We start from the raw sequence: 19,102 nt of genomic DNA, 5'->3' as shown, positions 1-19,102 counted from the left end.
TATATATATATATATATATATATATATATATATATATATATTTATATAGAGAGAGGGAGATAAAACTCTCTTAAAGATAAGAAAAAAGATTGAAGGAACGAAGTTCTGTTTTTGACTTACGACCGCTGCGCTGAACGCGATCGTGCGAGATTTTTCTGGATGGAGGGGCGTCCGAGACCTTTCCTTTCAAAGCCATCCAGAGACTTGATTAAACTTTCGCGGCATGCGCTTTTTGCGGCAGCGTCGCGGTGTATATTGGTCTGTCCGCCTCTTATTTTATCCTACTCCATTATATATCAATTAACGCGCTGCGCGATTCTCCCTCCTGGTAATCAATAAGAATATCGAGTATTCCCGTCGTAAAATAGAAATGTGTATACCATTTATCTCTATAATAAAAATGAAACATCCCTCGCCCCCTCGAGATCTCGGTAGTTTAAATATTCGTGAGATACTCATAAAAGCAATTATCAAATGGCGCGTATACTCTGCACTGAGATTGCTCGCGAAAGCAAATAGAATACGATTGGTTTCTAACTTCAACGTAACTTGAAACTTTCGCGTTCTCGGACTCGCCTCGATGCACCGTAACACACTTCCGTCGAGGTAGAAACAATATCTCGTCCAAATTAAGAGAGGAGATCGCCTCGCATTTTATCGTCGAAAAACAGTTAATTCAATATCTGTCCGCGTAATGACGACCTCTGACTTTTTTCCCGTCAAAGTTAATACACTTTGCGACGCATGACTTGTTCACTTTCCATGCGGGACGTGTCCTGCAGACACGAAACCTTCTGATAAAATTTACTCGAAGTCGTACTCGCGTATTCGCGCTAGCGCCTCGCGACTAAATTAACGCGTCGCGAGACTAACCGTTTAACGCCTTAACGAGAAACGTTACGCTCCAATGAAATCCAGTCTACTAACGAAGTTTATATATCACGATTGCACAAGCGACCAATCGAGTGATTTTAGGCGAATACGAGCGATATATCGACAAAGATCTCTCGGCGCGACAAACCATTATCATCTGTGTCGGAAGTAGACGAAAATAAGGACAAATCGTCTCTTTCATTATCGCCTAGCGAGGCGGCCATTCCGATCGTGATGATATATATACATATGTGTTATATATGGAGCCAACAATGACTGCGTTCGGAAAACACAACGGTTGTACAACTGTTGAGCAAGAGTTATCTATGATTGGTGTACACTTTTAGAGTCTACCAGTCACATCCATCTCCCAAAAAGTCAATCACTCAATCGTTGCATTCGATGAACGCGGCCAGTGTTATTATTTTAGACGTCGATCGAATTCTACCGTACCGTAGTAGTGTTTCGTCAATTTGCTACACACGTGCAGCCAGTGAACGAAAATGCGTGAGATTATATTTAAATTCGACAAAGTAGCGAACGCCTAAAAGAATTTTACTTCTTCGATACCAAAAAATGTACCTCTTTCTCTCTCTCTTTCTCTCCCCTTTTCCTCTTACGTGCCATCTATCGTCCTTGAACAGTTCGATCCTACTTTCTAACTTCTTTTCATGCAAGAATCGGCATTTCGCAGCGAAGAGATAACCAAATTTCAGCGGGAGTGTTTAATGAAACATCGTGACACACGAGACAAATCGAAATATACCTATATATATAACATAACGCGTGAACAGAAACAGAGAAATCAATGACAAAGTCGCTCTGTAACGCTGATATAATCGCTCTGTCACGTTTTTTCAAGAACACTAGAGAATTGAACTTTTCTTCCTTGGCTGTAAATACCGTCTATAAATACCGAAATACTCTAATAAATAGGGAGAATGTTACTTTTTAATGGATATAGTCTTGTATGTACAGGGGTACAGAGTCTATTTAGATTCTCAAGACTGCACTCCAGAAACTGTGTCTATAACGTATATATACTGTCCTTTATAATAAAATAATAATAATATATATAAACGAGTAATTTTCCTGCATATCATCATACCTTTTACTCCTACATCCAAAACGCGTTGCGTCGCATCTTGAATGGAAGCGAATCTTTTCGTGAGCCGATCGTTCTCGTAACACCTTGTTTTCTTCATAAGAATGCATCGATGCGTCGTTTGTTCACTAACCCTCTTAGGCCCGATTGCACGAAGTGTAAGCTCGAGTGGTGATTGCTCGAGTAGTAAACTAACCAATAGTCAAGTCGTACGTCTATCTTTGCTCTTTCTACAAAATAAATAAAGGCAGACACATATTTCAAATGTCAGTTAACTTACCACTTGAATGGTGTGCCACCAGACTTTAGAGAACTGCTAACACAATGTCGGCCAATTTAAAATGGTAGAAGAAGCGACAGTGCGGCCATCTGTAGCCGCGAGAGTGTAGCTTAAAGCCGATTTAAACGACTGAGTTCAGGGCATAGAGCACAAAGATAATTCATACGGCGTAATAATTTTATCACTATTATCGGTATTTATACAGACTACGTTTACTTTGAACGTTTTTGCGCTAACAATATCACTCTGTCTTTAGCCAGTATTCATAATCAGTCTTATATTTAAGATCGTCTTAGGCCTGGTCCACAATATGCAGAGTAATGGCTCCTGCACACAGGACGCGGTAATGCTTGCCACGCGGCGGAAGTCCGCATGACAGCCAATCAATATGTTGTTTTTCCGTAAGAGCTAGAAGATTATTACGGAAAGCAGCATATTGATTGGCTGTCGCGCGAAAGTATTACCGCGTTCTGTGTGCAGGAGCCATAAAGCTGATATTACATATGTCGTACGACAAGCTTTTCGGATACGTTCATTGGTTGACGAACAGAGAACCTAGAAATACTCTATAATAAATACTCTATTCGCCAATAAATAAACGTATCCGAAAAAGCTTGTCGTACAACACATAATATCAGCCCAAGTCATAAGAATTGGCTAATCATAACCGATTATTCTTGTAATAATCGACTATGATTGGTCAATTCTTACGGCTTACGAATTACTCCGCATATTGTAGGCCAAGCCTGAAATTCATCTTCAGATGTCAACAAAACTTCATAGTCAACAAAATGATCCGTACATCTGAAGATGAATTTAAAACGACCTTAAATATAAGATCTGACTATGTATACCGACTTTTGTTGTTTATTATATGTTGAAGAAAAATTTTACATTTCATTTTTAATGGGTTGGTCTCTGTGTACAACAGGTGATTTAAGCCCTAAACCTTAAGAAATTGACTAATTACAATCAAATATAAGAAGAACAATCGATTGTGATTAATTAATTTCTTAAGGCTTAGGGTTTAAGTCACCTATTGTAATCTGTAATTACAAACGGAATCAAATATGCGTTATATAGACTTGAAAAATTATAAGGAAATATAAAAAATGCAGCTAAAAGGAACGGGATAGATTTTTGTCACACTTTCATGATTAGGTTAGGTTGGGTTATGTTAGGATTGTAATATATTCAGGTTATGTTAGCTCAGTGTACAATGCTATGTTCTGTTACCAAAGCAGTGTAAGATCTCTCTCAATATGCGACAGAGAAAATTTTCCCATCGGCGGGAATTTTGTACGCATGTGTAGGCAATATGGCAAGACACGTGACCGAATGAGCATACTCGTACTTAAATACAAACTGGGCCCTTCTCGGAGCCTGTATATATTTGTAACCTTTTTTTCTGTTATCATCTATATATTGTCGATTATAAGTTTGTTATGTCCATTTAAAATAAATTCTGTTATTTTTCTCTTTAATTTTCTTTTCCATGTCCTATTCTGTTATTACGAGCAATTTAGCAGTGCCATAAATTGTAGCGATATACATACGTGACTGAGGAAATCGCAACTGCCTATGGCACATGCGCGAATTTTTTTCCCCTCGTCTCGTAACGTCAAGTGGAGTAGCTTTTCGCGTTTGATATAAAGACGAAGCTTTCTGTACCCGCACTGGGTCTATACGTGACAAGAAATAAAAGTTAGACGAAGAGTAATGAGAATTAAGAGAGAATCTAGACAAAACTGTCGTACGTATCTCGCTTGAAATTCACAATAGAAATGACGTATCCCGGGCTGGTACTCCTTGTTGGAGTAGGAATTGGTTTAGCGACGTTTTTGTATTATATGTTCGCTGAAAATGAAAGCGAGACTGAACAGAGACAACAATATAACTATGCAGATGATAGGACATCGGATCATTACGACGACTGGATGTCTTCACCTGCTTCGTCACATAGGTCTGAGAAGTATCTGTCTTACAAATGTACAAAAATATATCTATATTGTGTGCTTGTTAATGACAAAAGATATTAATAGTTAACTATTACATGTGTGCCTTGATGTTTATATCTATAAACAGCACAGATTATTATATATTTCCGTGTATAAAATATTCTAGATGTATAATTTGCATTATAAGATTAATGTTGTACAATATTAAGGAAAAAAGACACAATATGTGTCGCATGCCTTTATAAGAGCTATTTGTTTTTAGTGGTAGATTAAATAGGAGAAACTTGTCAAATTCTTCAGTGGAAAGTGGCAAAGGAAGAAATCACACGAGTAAAGAAGACATAACCAATTGTTCAATCTGCCAATATGCGTTAGTTGGATCAGATGTGATACAACTACAATGTAGACATAATTTTCACAAGGATTGCATTAAGAAGTTGAGATCTTATACTCCTAGGGTATAATCCATGAAGATATCGATGCATGTACAAATTTTCCAATTATGGACGTAGATTCACAAAGGTACTTTTATTTTGCATTACAGGCTGTTTGTCCAAATTGCAGAAGAAGCATCGCGCGCACAACATAGATTTATCATATACACTGTACAGCTTCCTTTGGAGCATTTTTTATAGCCGTTGATAAATGTTAATGTTTATTTTTGTCATGGTTGTATCATATAATATACACATACACACACACAAGCTCGAAGTACTACTTAGAATTTATGAAACTGTTATAATTTTTTTACACTAGATACCTCTTGTTGAATTAATCGAGATGTTTTTGCAAAGTCTGACTACTTTGTATGAAATAGAAGAAAAGCTTCATAAGAATTATGACAGGAGAGTTGTAGGAAAACTTTTTTATTTGTTCTATTTTTATTTGTTTTTATCTAAATTTGCTGATTGCATAAATTGTATAAGTTGATAGTGTATTAATTTGATAATTGTATGTTAAGATGAACAATGATATAATTTACTACAGTATGAACATATAAATCCAAATGTGTTATATACAGATCTTTTATAGAAGGTACCCATTAAATGAGTATCCAATTAAATTATTTTTCTTTTAGTTTGGTTTACTTATATATTTATGTATAATTATATATAAACTTTATATCCATACATATATAGTTTATATATTAATTATATATAAATGTGCTATATATCATAAGAAATTATGTATATATATACATATATCAGTAAAGTATAATGTTGCGTGGGCACCTCATTAGCTTAGCTAAATGAGGCTAAACGTTTAAATTATTTTTCTTTAGAGCTTGTTTTAGGGTTGATTTTCTCTGTATCCAGCGAACGCTATTTACACGATTGCTCACACCGATGCGTAAGAAATTAGTACACCACTAATTCGCGATGAAATAAATTAATTAGTAAGATTAATTGTTAAGCAATTGTGTGAATTGTACGAAACTGAGTTGTATGAATTATTGAAACGAATATAATGATATGTGCTACACTCATTCTGCTTTCATTCTCGTTCAACCGTAAGTGGATCTGAATTTCTCTTTCGTAATATCACAAATACATATGCGGCATCCAGCAATAATGGACACGTACGTGTTCCTGGGGTTACAAGACGACACGGGACAACACGCATGTTGTACGTGCAACGCAACAGTGCGTTCTGTAACGTTTGGCTAGTGAGCGGCATGAATCCGGCATGGAAAGCGAGGTGGTCGTGCTTTATAGCCAGTTCTCGCGAGAAGCGTCCCGAGTCAGTGGATGCGCGGCGGATAAGACTCCGCGTCTCGTACGGATTCATTCTTACTCTCGTGGACGGCGATCGTACGAGTCGGCTCGGGAGTATGCGGCAGCAGTGAGGAAGGATGGGCCGATCGCATTCCTCGCATCAAAATGTATCAATGGAACGAACATGAGCGGATTATTGTTTATTACATTGATTGTAACTCACACGGTCACAGGATCGTGCTTACCCGCCGCCAAGGAGAGATACGGTACGTAACTTATTACTGCGTTACATCGGCGTCGGTCTGTATCTAAGCGTGACGATTTAATTCATCTTTTTCTACCTTTTTACTTGTACGGTAGGCGGAATACATTGATGTACATGTCGACCGGTACATTTAACGCTTCCGTATATGCGCAATGCGCTTGATTCTTAAGCACGTGCTTTAAGGCTCATATTAATAATCGTTACTTGAAATTCCTCTTAAGTGAGATACTCTTAAGTGAGATACTCTGAACTCTCAAAGTGAGAATTTAAGTTCAGGGTTAAATAAAAGTTTTTTAGTTGAATCGTGATTACAAATATAATGGCACATATATATGTCATATAATTTATATGAAAATTTTGAATCTAACTTTGAATAAATTATCTCACATAAGACAAATTTCAAGCAACTATTCAGGAGATGCTGGAGTCGATGACGAAAATATGTCCATCTCCAAAAATGTCGATAACATAAAGACGGATCATCATTAACACAATCACGCTATTCTATTTCTTGTACATACTCAAACAACACAACAGATTTTTAGGGGATGTTTTGGAGACGTTCTCAGGACGTCTTTAGAATGTTCTGTGGAGGTGTGTGCTGTTTAGGTATAGATCTTACGTACATATCTTACATAAATATCTGTCTTTGTTCTACATTCTTACATGTATTTTTATTGTGTAAGAGTATTTATAACTCTGTGTAACCAATACGAAGTTTGCGGAAAAAAGTCAGTATTTTGTTGATAAAATCCTCGACTCGAATATCCCCTTAATGTGGTCCTAAATGTCTGATTGAATCGCAAGTCGATAAATTTGAAATATGATCTCAGCCGTGTATTACTTGCTCTCGTTTTGTTTGTGCGTAACTATGAGAGAAAAAAGGCCTGCGATTTGTCGAATTCGCCGGCGGACGCTGTGCAGATGGAACTGTAAAAATGGAACTGTAAAAATTGTAAACATAGGTGTGTTAAAACGAGTGTTAATTAAGATAATGATGCCCGCCTTTCGCAACTCTTCCTAGCTGTCGCGTTAGCGGCCACTTAAATCCTTTTCTGTTTTAATAGTATGAAAGATTTATCTCGCAATAATGAAGAGCACGTAACATACAATACGTTGAATATATCGTTAATTGATTAATCGAATTGACAAAAATCGCCCTTTCGTCGTAACGCGCTTCCGCTCATTTTTCCGTCGCTACCAAGAGTTCAATAATAAAACGTGCTCGAGCCGAGTGCGATTAAATCGGCACAGGAGGATGTTCTCCTTCCGTTAAACCGCTTCGCTTATTCGCATGCTGCAGGGTTAAACATCGGTCGTCCCATTTCTGGACCGGTTCCACGATCGTCGAGAGAAGCAAAGCGAGTTAAAGCGGGTTGAATCGAGTCGCGCGTTAATTTTCGATTTCGTCTGTACCCGGGTATCCTTACGGCTCCCGGCTACTCGCCACGGCCATCTTGACTTGTGACGTCAGAAATGAGGAAATACACGTTAAAAATCCTTGCAAAATACACACGGAGAAAATAATTTGCTGGTCCAGCAAATTTTCTGCTGATCTAGCGAAATCTTTTCGTTATTATATGGACAGCAAAAAGATTTGCTAAGAGTACTAATCACTATTTGCTGAGTCTACAAATTATTCTGCTATAAGAACCATGATGAATTTATAAGCAGTTGCAGTTTTGCTCCGATAGCAAATAATCTAAGGCAAATAATAATAAGGCAAATAATCTATAGTAAATTTGCTAAGGATACATTATTTTGCATCAATAGCAAGTTAACATGATTCTTAGGACAAACCCAGACAACATAATGTCTAAAATCGGGATATAAGACGTCTTAAAGACATTTATACGTAAATCGTCTGAAAGACATCTTAAAGATGATCTCTAAGACGTTTTGTGTCCGAGACATTATGTTGTCTGGGAATACACTCAATAAATTTTTTCTATCCTGGCAACGAAACTATTTCTGCTCTGATAACGAATAATTTGTAAAATTAGTTACGTCAACTAAATTTTTTTAATGTCACTACGAATATACAGTAGCAACGACGATTTTGCTAAAAGAGCAAAATTATTTTTCTCCGTGCATCGAAATAAAATGATATGTTTACAAAATGATATTTGTGATCAAATTAAACAGACACTGTAAAATTGTCCGAATACTTTTCCTTTGATTTAACAATAAAAAGAGTCAATATTAACGTAAAAAAATTATGAGAGAAGGTGGGTTAAATGGGAAAGTTGCGTGTTACATTAATTTTATGATTATTTATTAATTGTTCAAACAAAAAGAAAGTATTCAGACTGTTTTACAAGTCTGCTTGATCGATTGCAAATGTCACTTCATTGATACATCTTTTTATTTCAACACATTTTGCAAGAATTTTTAATATTTTTTTTTTTGCTTTTGATGTCATCAATTAAGAGTTCCGCGGCAAGGAGTCAAAAATCTTGAAGAACGGTTGCGCGTATTAAACGTATTGTATACGTTATATGCGAACGAACAAAACAACGGTTATTTTTATTTGTTACGTATTCATCTGTAACGCGGTAATGATGCAATATATTTTAGCGATTCGAGTCGAAGACTACCAACGAGACCTGCCTTGCAGCTGTTACGCTAAGCTGTTAAGCTGCTTAGCATGACACGCAAGTTTAAATAAAAAACGTCGTCCTATAGGTATAACTTCCGTAATAACTTTTCCGTCCGCGCGCGCTGTTTGATTTTATATATAAATTATAAATTGATATATATAAAATATATATATGCGCGATGGAGCTTGTTTTACCGTTCTTAGACGCATAATGGGGTTACGAGAATCTCACGATGACCTACGTGCCCGTTTCTCGCGATAAGCGAGCACGGCGACAGGTAGTGCCACGCACACATACATACATGTGTGCATGCATATACGCATGTACATATTGCACCGTTGAACGTGTACGTAACGACTGAAATAATATCACGAGATATATCGCATTACCGTTGCAAGAATTACACATATATTCTCTCACTGAACGATCTTGCGAATAGTAAGAAGACTGATACGAGATTGGGCACCTCTGGTATGGCTTGCGCCTGGAGAACGATTTCTGCCTCTTGGCGTACCTGAATTCCTGGATAACGTGCAGTCGGATCAATATTATCTTCGCACTAGAATGGACGTAGGTAAATGTTCGAACTATAACATATGGATAATCTGTGATATGCAGGATGGACCGATAATTGTTAACACCTTGAATATCTTCCGAAATATAGAAATCAGATAATAGAAAATCAAAAATTCAATTCAACGATGCAACGCAACGAGGGTTGCGATTAATTGTATTTTTTATTAATTATCGTCTTTAAAATATAATACACGATTAATATGAGTCAATTCAATTGGAGAACGTTTAATTGACAATTGATTTCAACAAATTCAATCGAAGAACTGGTTTGAGAACATAAAAGTCCTATAATTTCAACAAATTCAATCGAACTGACAATAGACAATTGATATGAGCGAAGGGAATTTAAAAAATCATTCAATTAATAATTCAACTCAGCAAATTTAATTAAAGGCTGTTTAATTGATTGATGTGAACAAATTCTATCAATTCAATCGAAAATTGTTCAGTGATAATTGATATGACTAGAGTATCCCCCTTAACGCGAGTCCTATCTAATGCTTCTATCATCGGCATTTTCTCACGATGCTTTGAGTATGAATATTATCCACAAAACCAATAACCTTGAATAATTGAACGCTCTTCAATTAAATTTGTTCACAGCAATCGTTAACGGCCTTTAATTAAATTTATTAGATTCAATTATTAATTGAATGTCATTTAGTTAAATTTACTAAGTTCAATTGTTAATGTAACGAACTTTGATTCGTTTAGTTCATATCAATCGTTTAGTTCAATCAATTAAACATTCTTCGATTGATTTTGCTTCGATCACAAAATTAGAATTTGAACATATATGTCCAAATGAGTTATTAAGTTGAGAAAACTTTGATGATGTTTTTACAACTCTGCAGCATGTAACTTTTCTTTTAGAAATGATCCTATGATTTTCACAATTTCGATAATATTCAAATAATCAGGAAATATGAATATCTAAAAAATATTTACTACTAAACTATTACTTCTTTTAAACGTCTTTTAGATGTTCGTTTTGTTTAGGTTATCGGGCCATCCTTCTTTGAATATTTATGATACGATTATCAATGTTTTAAGCGAAAAATTTCTAACAGAATTCTTACTGAGGAATCAATCGTCCTTCCTGTACGGTCGAAAACCCGCCGGAACCGTGCCAGTCTATGCTCTCACGAAGAAGTGCATTTCCACGGAGGCGAAGGTACGCGCGCCGACGTTAAGTCGGACGCCGAGGAATGACCAAAGCGTTTTAACGCTGCTACGCGATAATGAACTTTCGGCCGAACTACGACCTGACACCGGGACTGGCGACCTAAGAGCACAAATAGTATCTCAAGAACGAATACAACAGGCAGGTAAAACATGAAAATAGACGAACGACAGACTCATCCACCTCTCTCACCCGTTCGTGTCCGTTAATCGCTCCGACAAAAGGTCACGAGGTCGTTGAAGTGAGCCTTCGAATCGATCTTCGTCTTGTTTTCTCTCACGTAAGACTAATTTGCAGACGGCGACGGGGTCGCGATTCGACACGAGAAGAGGAGAGAACAGTTGTCGTCGGAAGGTGCACTTTCACGTGACCTATTGGATGTTCTATCCGTTCAGCGAGGGAAAGACGATTTGCGTGCTGAATCTTGGATTTTTCGGTAGCTGGCCGATACCCACCGTAGGCAGTGTATGCATAGGTACGCTCAAAGAGTATGGCAGTCATATCGGCGATTGGGAGCATATGAGTCTGTACTTCAAGGTAACTCCCTCTATTTTCTTCTCAAAAATACCCTTAAGATCAAAACGTGCTTTCTCTATTTACTGCATCCACATCGTATCAGATTTCCATATTGTAAGTGCATCCATGCACACATATCAAGCATAATTTCATATTTTGATGTCGTTTAGGATAAGGAGCATCCTCTGACGATGTACGTATCGGCGCACGACGCGGGTGCGTTTTATCGATACGACCCGCAGAACGGCACTTTCGTCTACGAGAGTCAAGAGACCAGAAAAGGTCTCTTTCAGAAGCCGACATTTCCCGAGAAGGTTTACACAGCCGGCGGTTCGCACCCGATTTTATTTAGTGCTCGTGGCTCTCACGGGCTCTGGACAGCTCCGGGAAAGCATAAGTTTGTTCGGGTTCCCCGTCTGTATGACGAGAGCGGATTTGGAACTGCCTGGCCGACGTGGAAAAGATTGGAACTGCTTTCAGAAGAAGATAATAAAGCTTTGCCGGGCTGGATGACTTTTAAGGGCAAATGGGGTAATCCCAGAAGCAACTGTCATCCGTTAGCGAAATTAGGATTTAACATTTGCGAATTCGTCGATGGCCCAACCGGGATTCCTATGAAAAAATTCAATTTTCGTTGTTAAGATCTATCACACGGAAAGAATAGATTTCAGTTCGTGCACAGAGAGAACGATTTGATGAATCAAATAAACGTTTCTTTGGAATGGTCCAAACAAATTTTTTGGTTGACCAAACAAAGTTTTGGTTGGTAGAAATATTTTATTGGAACTAAGCCGTAACTAAATATTTTTGTTGTGTCAAACAAAACTTTGTTCAATCAATCAAAAAATTTGTTTGGACCATTCCAAAGAAGTGTTTGTTTGATTCAATCAAATCGTTCTCTCTCTGTATGTAATTGAATAGAGACCAGATAAAAAACTCGTTGACATGAAATATTTCTGTTATTCTAACCGAAAACATTTATTTGAACATTCAGCTGTTTTAAAACTCGGTTGAAATAACTGAGAGCAATTAGCTGAGCAGAAACCTCCTATGGGAATCTTTCTGTTTCTACAACTGAGTTTTTCATCTGGTTCCTAGACAACAGAAAATTCAGTTACACTAATGGAGTTGTTTTTTCCGTGTATGATTAAGAAGTCACTTTGAAATGAACCTAAAGATAAGAACATTCATTACAAACTGAACTTTATCTTAGAATGGTCGAATGTGAATACGCGCGCATGTGTGTATGTATGTATGTGCGAGAAAAGAGATAAATTGGTGGTGAGATGCCAAATAAGGATGCCAAAGATGGATTATCAAATAATCCACATGAGATTTTTATCGTTTAATTTATTCGAATGATCGACTCATCTTTTGATTTTTCGACGAACAATTGAGAAGTATTTTAATATCTTTATAAACGTGTTCATCTAGCGAAAGCGAAGCTTCGTTGAAAATTGACAGTCGATATATAAAAGGATAATAAAATATTAATCGTTCATTATAATCTACATGTACATAATCAACAAACGATAAGTGGTGTGCACTTTTAGGCATCTCGCATGTGATATAGTCTTAAGACCACAATAGGCAAATTGTCTTGCGCAGTGATCCAAGCCATTGGCCATTTGCGTTTCACTCTGTCCGTTCTATTCTGGAATGTCTCAGCGATGCTGATGCATTTGTTCAACTTCTCTACCATAGGCTTCATGACTCTCTTCAGCATACTCAGCAGCTCAGATATCAAGAGATAAATCAATAAGCAGACCTATTCAGAGACCTCATCCTCGTCCACACCCTCTATGGCAATACTACGTATGCCATTTCTCAACAATGGCGTACCCTTATCCTTTGCCAGAACCCGTGCATTCAGTACAATCTTCAAAGGTGTGCCAGATGAACAACACATTACTTCAATATCCTCTTTTAATATCTTCTCTTTGTAGGCTAACAATTCCACTTTTAATCTAATAGAATAATCAATTATTAAGTTTGGATGAACTCAAAAGAAGGAGTATATTGATTAATGGAGAAAGTTATGTATGCAATAAAATTTTATACCTTAAGCCATCTTTATCTTGTGCAAAATCAACAATATGACAGTTTGCATTTTGATTTCCTGCTATTATTGCCGGTGTTACTGTTTTTCCTTCCAGATGAATACATGTATTCCATGGCACTGAAAACTCTATATGGTATCTGAAACAAATGTATGGAATATATCCACTGTTTCCTATTTTATATACAATATATGTACAGAAACACAAATGTATTATGTTGTATGAGAGAAATATATGAGAGAACAAAAGTTTTAATAAATAACTATGTGATGTTTGTATCACGATAAAAATTATCTGAAAATCCCTCTCTATCAGATTGTCAGAAGATACTATGAAGATAATTGTGATCTACAAATTTTGCACAGCTAAGAACCTGTGATGCAGTTGCAAGAATCCTAAGTGAGCATCTATATGACCATGTCGTTGGGGTTGTATCATAATGTTGTTATCCTTTCCAAGTCCACTCCCACCACTAAAGTGCACATGATGCTCTAAAAATGTGAAATAAATCTAAAATGCGTTTTATGACATATCGTCCATGACATACAGCCGTTAAAACAAGTAAAATGTTCATTTTAATATTTTTTCGTCAATTAACCTAACCTAAGAATAAGCGCGGCAAAACACCTTGTGTGTTTAAATAAACAATGTGTGTGTGTGTGTATATATATAACTATACGCGTTTATATTTTTAGATACATACATTTAATATATATTCACGTATTGAAATGGATTAGATACAAAAGTAACTTATAAGATAAGATGATCGCATATCGTTGAGTGAAATGATAACTGAATACCTTTGTCTCCCATGTTTCACAAGATGGTTTGGCAATTGTATTTTCATACTGCTCGCCAACTAAATCAATCCAGTTAATTCTCCAGCCTGCAACGATTCGCAATCCTGATTCATTTGAAACTTAGGTTAAGATCTAGATTGGAGCTTGGGGCTTCATTTGGCACAGTTCTGATATTTCTAAAGGTAAATATTCAAATATGTCGTATACGCAAATGTTGTACAATCACCATCAAATATTTCAACAACATACTTAATGAATATAAATTATTAATTGTTAATTACAATAAATATTGTTTTTCCATTCGATTCTTTTTCGACATCCGGAATATTCGAATAATCGAATCTTCGAGAATCGATCGAATAAATAGCTCGATCATTGCTTCTAATTGAACTCGACCTGTTTAATCTAGAAATTTTTTTGAACGTTTTATTGAGAAAATGCGTCACATGAAAAAACTATTAAATGAACAAAAAGAAAACATGACGGCATGACAATATGAATTATTCAGCAAAAGTCGATATGTAAATAAAGAATTATGTGTTGATAACTTAATTAATATTTTAATTAAATAAAACATACATCTCGGATCTACAATAGGATCCTTTTCAATAATCATACGATAAAATTAATCATTTTTAAGTCTGATTAAACGCAAAATCAACCCCGATATAAAAGAAAGCACAGAATATTGCATATTAAATACACAATTTAAATCAAAACAAAAAGTTGAAAAATAAACCCACAATATAACGTTTAAAATCGAGACATAAAAACGTCTCTCAAACGTTGGAATACAAGACGTCTCTAAAACGTCTTATGTTCCGATTTTAGACATTGTGTTGTGTGGAGAATAAATGGTAGTAAAATGTAAAAAGAATAAACATGGCATTAAGCTAATCGTTGCTGGTGATGATGCCTCGAGAAAATCTCAAATAATTATGCTTAATTCAATCGGAGGAAGGTAATCTTCAAGATCGGACGTTATTCACCAACACAGCAAAATAGCACACAATAGGCAAACTATTTAAAATCACATGATATAATAAGAATAGAACGAGCATGAGATGCGAAACCTGAAGATCAACTAGAAAGAAACAGAAGATATAATAAGATCTTCCTTTTTCATTCTTTCCTAGTCAGAGAGAAAAAACTATATGACACTTGTTTTCTGTCTTTTTTTATTTGATTTTCACTGCCAAGTCACACTAAGTCTATTCTTACCAATGCATAATGTAGTATATTGTGAAATAACTGCGAATCTAGGAACTTTAGTATAATCACAGTTCCAAGGAAAATCAATTATACTTGTGGTTTTCACCGATGATGCTTATCGATAATAACTCTGCTCTCTTTGATTCTTTTTCATATTCTCTATTCTTCATTTTATATAAATATGTTCACCTATTAACTAAGTTTTAGCAATCCGAAAAAAATGCATCCGGGAAAAAAGATTCATATATAATTCTATAATTTAATTAAACTTAAAATGATCATTAATTTTATCGTATGATCATTGAAAAGAGTCCCATTGTAGATCCCATTGTAGATGATATATGTTTTGTTTAATTAAGGTATTAATTGAGTTATCAGCATATAAAAGTATATATGATTATATATATAATTATATATAAATTTTTTTGTTCATACATATGACCTTATCTAATTATATATGTCCATACATAAAACAAATACTGTTGAATGAAAAAAGGAAAACATAATTTGATTTAACTAAATGTCGACATCATGGACTACTATAAACATAAATATTTACTTCAATTGTATTTTCACGTCAACTTATTCTTTTCAATATGGATATATATAATTATATATGATCATATACGGCTATATGTAGTCAAAATCCATATAGGAATTCTTCCAGGCAGAGAAAAATGATCTCGGTTGTAAAGTTTATTCTTGTTGACAGGAAGCAATTTTGCTGAAAGATTCGCGAAAGATTGGCTGCACAATAATTCGCGGAAAAAAAAACGCTGACGCATGTTGAGATAATAAGGATGAAATTAACCAACCATACAAATGTATGTTATTAAGCGATGTCAGATTGTTTTAGATTGTTACACAATATATGCAATTGTTGAGTAACTAAGCAGTGAATGATTGTTTGTAACGTTTTTTCGCCTCGTTAACGACACGTAGCCATCTGCGATTTTCTGTCAAAAATTAATGTCTTTTCTAATTTATCATCATATTGCTATTAGTATTCCTCGCTGAACAGGTTTTAAAATATGAAATATACAGATGTATATCATTTCTTACCACTTTTATTTCTTTAGCTAGTATGATATAATAAAGTATGTCCCTGAAGGCATAACGGCAACTGTCTCGAATATCCTGCCACTCACGATGCGGAACAAAAAAAAGAAGATACTTATCACCGTCTCAAGCTATAAAAACTCCAGACAGTATCTTGCGAGTATTCAGTAACCAGTTGATCGCAGACTTGTCGTTTCGGATTATAACAGATATCGAACATGAAGGTCATCGTCGTTGTACTTGCCGTTTGCTTTGCCGCCGCTCTGGTAAGATTATATTACTTTAACATAAATCATATATATATTTTCAAAATATATCGCAAGCTGCAATATATATTTGTTTATTTGATCGTATTATTGTCTGTACTATATTAACAAATTTGTAAAATGTCGCAACATATATTTCGAGACGAACATTTTAAATTTTGAAATCAGATTCGATATCAAGATCTGACAACTTTAGGTTCGATATCGAAATTCAAACTGTTCAAATTATTCGACTTTACGAAAGTATCAAGAGCTAATTCTAATCATCCATTCATCGTTCTTATCATTCACTCCCAACATAACTGTGAAATTTATTTATAACTTTGAGATTTTACGCGTCGAAATCTTTATTTTTTTTATTTAATCCGTTGCATTGTGGAAGGACTTTCGCACTTTTGCAATGTTCCCGTGAATGTTCCCAAACAACACAAAAATTGGATCAATGTTAAATCTACAACGATCAGCCGTTAACAAATTAATATATGCTGCTCAGGTTGTTAATCGCAGACCTTATTTAAATTTATTATTTGTCATAACAATCTCTATATACAGAGTACAGTAGTTTAATATAATTTTATTTGTTCTGAGCATGAACTCAAATATAGCATAGTCGTAATAAATAGGCATACGTCCTACGAGTTCGCTAATTAGAGATGCCAACGCAAAGAGTTAATTAATCTAATTTCCAGACAACTTTCGCACGTAGTCTTCCTTTAATTCAACTCATAATATCTATTATTAAAGTATACCACATATAGGGGCATAGTTGATTGTTCGAAAATGCGTTAATTGTTTATTAGTAAGTATAAACTTACTAATAAACAATCGTGTAGATAATAGCCCACATAAACGTAACTGCAGATCTGTGCGTTTGATTTTAGGGTGAACTCACAGACGAGCAGAAGGAAAAATTGAAAACGTACAAAGAAAGCTGTATCAGTGAAACCGGCGTTGACCCGAGTAAGCGAAAAATAATAAAAAGAAAAGGATTAAATATGGAACCCATACAGCACAAATGTTCAAAAGATATCCTAAGAACGTTCAAATCCTAAGAATATTCGAATATTCTTAGAACGTTATTAGGATGGTCGAGTTTTTTAATTCATCGATAGACCGCATGATGCGCAAATGCAGTGTTTCGCTATATTTACGCATCATGCAATGGATCCATCGATGAATTAAAAAACTCGACCGATATCTACCCAGATAGCACAAAGAATTCAAACAAAATTCAAAAAGAATTCATTCGTATGTCACCAATTCTGAGTTTATTTTCAGATAAAGAATTAATTAAAAATTTAAAGAATTCTTAAATTAAGAATTTAAAGAATTCTGTAGAGTTCAGTTTGGTGAAAAGAATTCTTTTTGTATCTAAAAATGAACTCAGAATTGGTGACATACGACTGAATTTTTTAATTTTCTGGATAAGTATATTTACGAAAATAAATATTCTTACGCTTCAGTGAGAAGCACTCTATCTCTTCCTCTCTCTCTGCTTAAAATCCAAATACATTCTGGATATTCCGCGTCTCACCGCTCATACGACTGCTATCTGGATAGTGAATATTTGTGTTATATAGGAATATAACAAAATCGATCTATTAATCAATCTGGTTTTCAGACGTTGTGAAAAATGCGAAGGAAGGCATGATCGATGAAAGTGACGAGAAACTTGCCTGTTTCGCAACATGTTTATTGAAGAAAATGGGAATGGTACGTTCGGGAGTGAGAATCTCGTTATTTAAATATACGAGCGAGCAAATGAGAAAAATGCTTTATAATTTCATGCGTGTTTCACAGATGAAGGAAAATGGAGACATCGACATAGACGCAGTTCGTTCAAAGATACCCTCAAACATACCACAGGAAGAAGCTGACCGCGTAATCAATATATGCAAAGACATTAGTAAGTTTAAACATCAATTAGACAGAATAAGACCATTGTTTGTTCTCGAACAGCACAGATCTCCACATGATATTCTAAAGATATTCTGAGAACGTCTCCAGAACATCTTCTGAAGATCTTGTACTGTCTTCCAGGTAGAATAAATAGTAAAAATAATGTCAATCTTACGTCGTTTTCATAAAAAAATGACGTAAATTTAGTCAATATTTAGTCAAAATAACGTTAAATTAATATTATTTTGACACTATCTGTTCTACATGAGATCGATAGCGACAATTACGGTCGATAATTTATTCCGTGATTTCGTATTCATATTTAATACATCTCGCTCGAGCAAGGAAACGGGATATGAAATGAATACCATTTCAGCTGGAACCGGTTGCTGGAAGGGAGGTAATATAATGAAATGCGTTCTCCAAAACAAGAAGGTCCCTCTCGTACACTGAACGGATGATAACTTGAAGATCCAGCTCTCGCTAGACATAATTAGTCTTAACGTTTAATCTAGTTGTTAGAATGACGTTTAGTACATGCATGTACAGAATTACATTAGTATAAGTATATTTACGGGAAAATAAATATTCTTACGCTTCAGCGAGAAGCAAGTGTCTCTCTATCTCTTCCTCTCTCTCTCTCTCTGCTTAAAATCCAAATACATTCTGGATATTCCACGTCCCGCCGCTTGTACGACTGCTCGATTCCATTCACGACAGCCGATTGGCCATCGA

General features: G+C 35.5%; 4 protein-coding genes across 9 annotated transcripts; 3 read left to right on the top strand and 1 right to left on the bottom strand.

The window, feature by feature from the left end:
* Positions 1–3,851: 3,851 nt before the first annotated feature.
* Positions 3,852–5,698, top strand: LOC116853845 (RING finger protein 32-like). Its single transcript, XM_032835120.1, has 3 exons — positions 3,852–4,221; positions 4,479–4,674; positions 4,761–5,698. Exons 1-3 carry the CDS (start codon positions 4,043–4,045, stop codon positions 4,803–4,805), a joined length of 420 nt encoding a protein of 139 aa, XP_032691011.1. The 5' UTR covers positions 3,852–4,042; the 3' UTR covers positions 4,806–5,698.
* Positions 5,699–5,861: 163 nt separating this feature from the next.
* On the top strand, positions 5,862–13,393 carry LOC116853843. The gene is made up of 5 exons (XM_032835112.1): positions 5,862–6,197; positions 9,236–9,370; positions 10,443–10,696; positions 10,853–11,092; positions 11,242–13,393. Exons 1-5 carry the CDS (start codon positions 5,903–5,905, stop codon positions 11,710–11,712), a joined length of 1,395 nt encoding a protein of 464 aa, XP_032691003.1. The 5' UTR covers positions 5,862–5,902; the 3' UTR covers positions 11,713–13,393.
* On the bottom strand, positions 12,402–19,091 carry LOC116853844. 6 transcript variants are annotated; one of them, XM_032835115.1, is made up of 5 exons: positions 18,963–19,091; positions 13,932–14,017; positions 13,505–13,622; positions 13,133–13,270; positions 12,402–13,038 (listed from the first exon to the last, which is right to left on the bottom strand). In XM_032835115.1, the coding sequence occupies exons 2-5, from the start codon at positions 13,942–13,944 to the stop codon at positions 12,840–12,842; spliced, it is 468 nt and encodes a 155-aa protein (XP_032691006.1). In that variant the 5' UTR covers positions 13,945–14,017; positions 18,963–19,091; the 3' UTR covers positions 12,402–12,839. The 6 variants fall into 6 exon arrangements, with proteins under 6 accessions (XP_032691006.1, XP_032691007.1, XP_032691005.1 ...); XM_032835116.1 differs by lacking the exon at positions 18,963–19,091 and adding an exon at positions 16,206–16,353; XM_032835114.1 differs by lacking the exon at positions 18,963–19,091 and adding an exon at positions 14,814–14,835 and having other exon boundaries at positions 13,505–13,641.
* LOC116853846 (general odorant-binding protein 83a-like) lies at positions 16,321–18,975 on the top strand. Its single transcript, XM_032835121.1, has 5 exons — positions 16,321–16,468; positions 17,350–17,428; positions 18,090–18,181; positions 18,269–18,374; positions 18,744–18,975. The coding sequence occupies exons 1-5, from the start codon at positions 16,421–16,423 to the stop codon at positions 18,818–18,820; spliced, it is 402 nt and encodes a 133-aa protein (XP_032691012.1). The 5' UTR covers positions 16,321–16,420; the 3' UTR covers positions 18,821–18,975.
* Positions 19,092–19,102: the final 11 nt, after the last annotated feature.

This window comes from Odontomachus brunneus, unplaced genomic scaffold (genome assembly GCF_010583005.1).
Source record: "Odontomachus brunneus isolate Ranch 3 - 2012 unplaced genomic scaffold, Obru_v1 Obru_scaffold_007, whole genome shotgun sequence".
NCBI lineage: Eukaryota > Metazoa > Arthropoda > Insecta > Hymenoptera > Formicidae > Odontomachus > Odontomachus brunneus.
The sequence above is the reverse complement of the archived record's forward strand: the minus strand, read 5'-3'. Positions and strand labels throughout refer to the sequence as shown.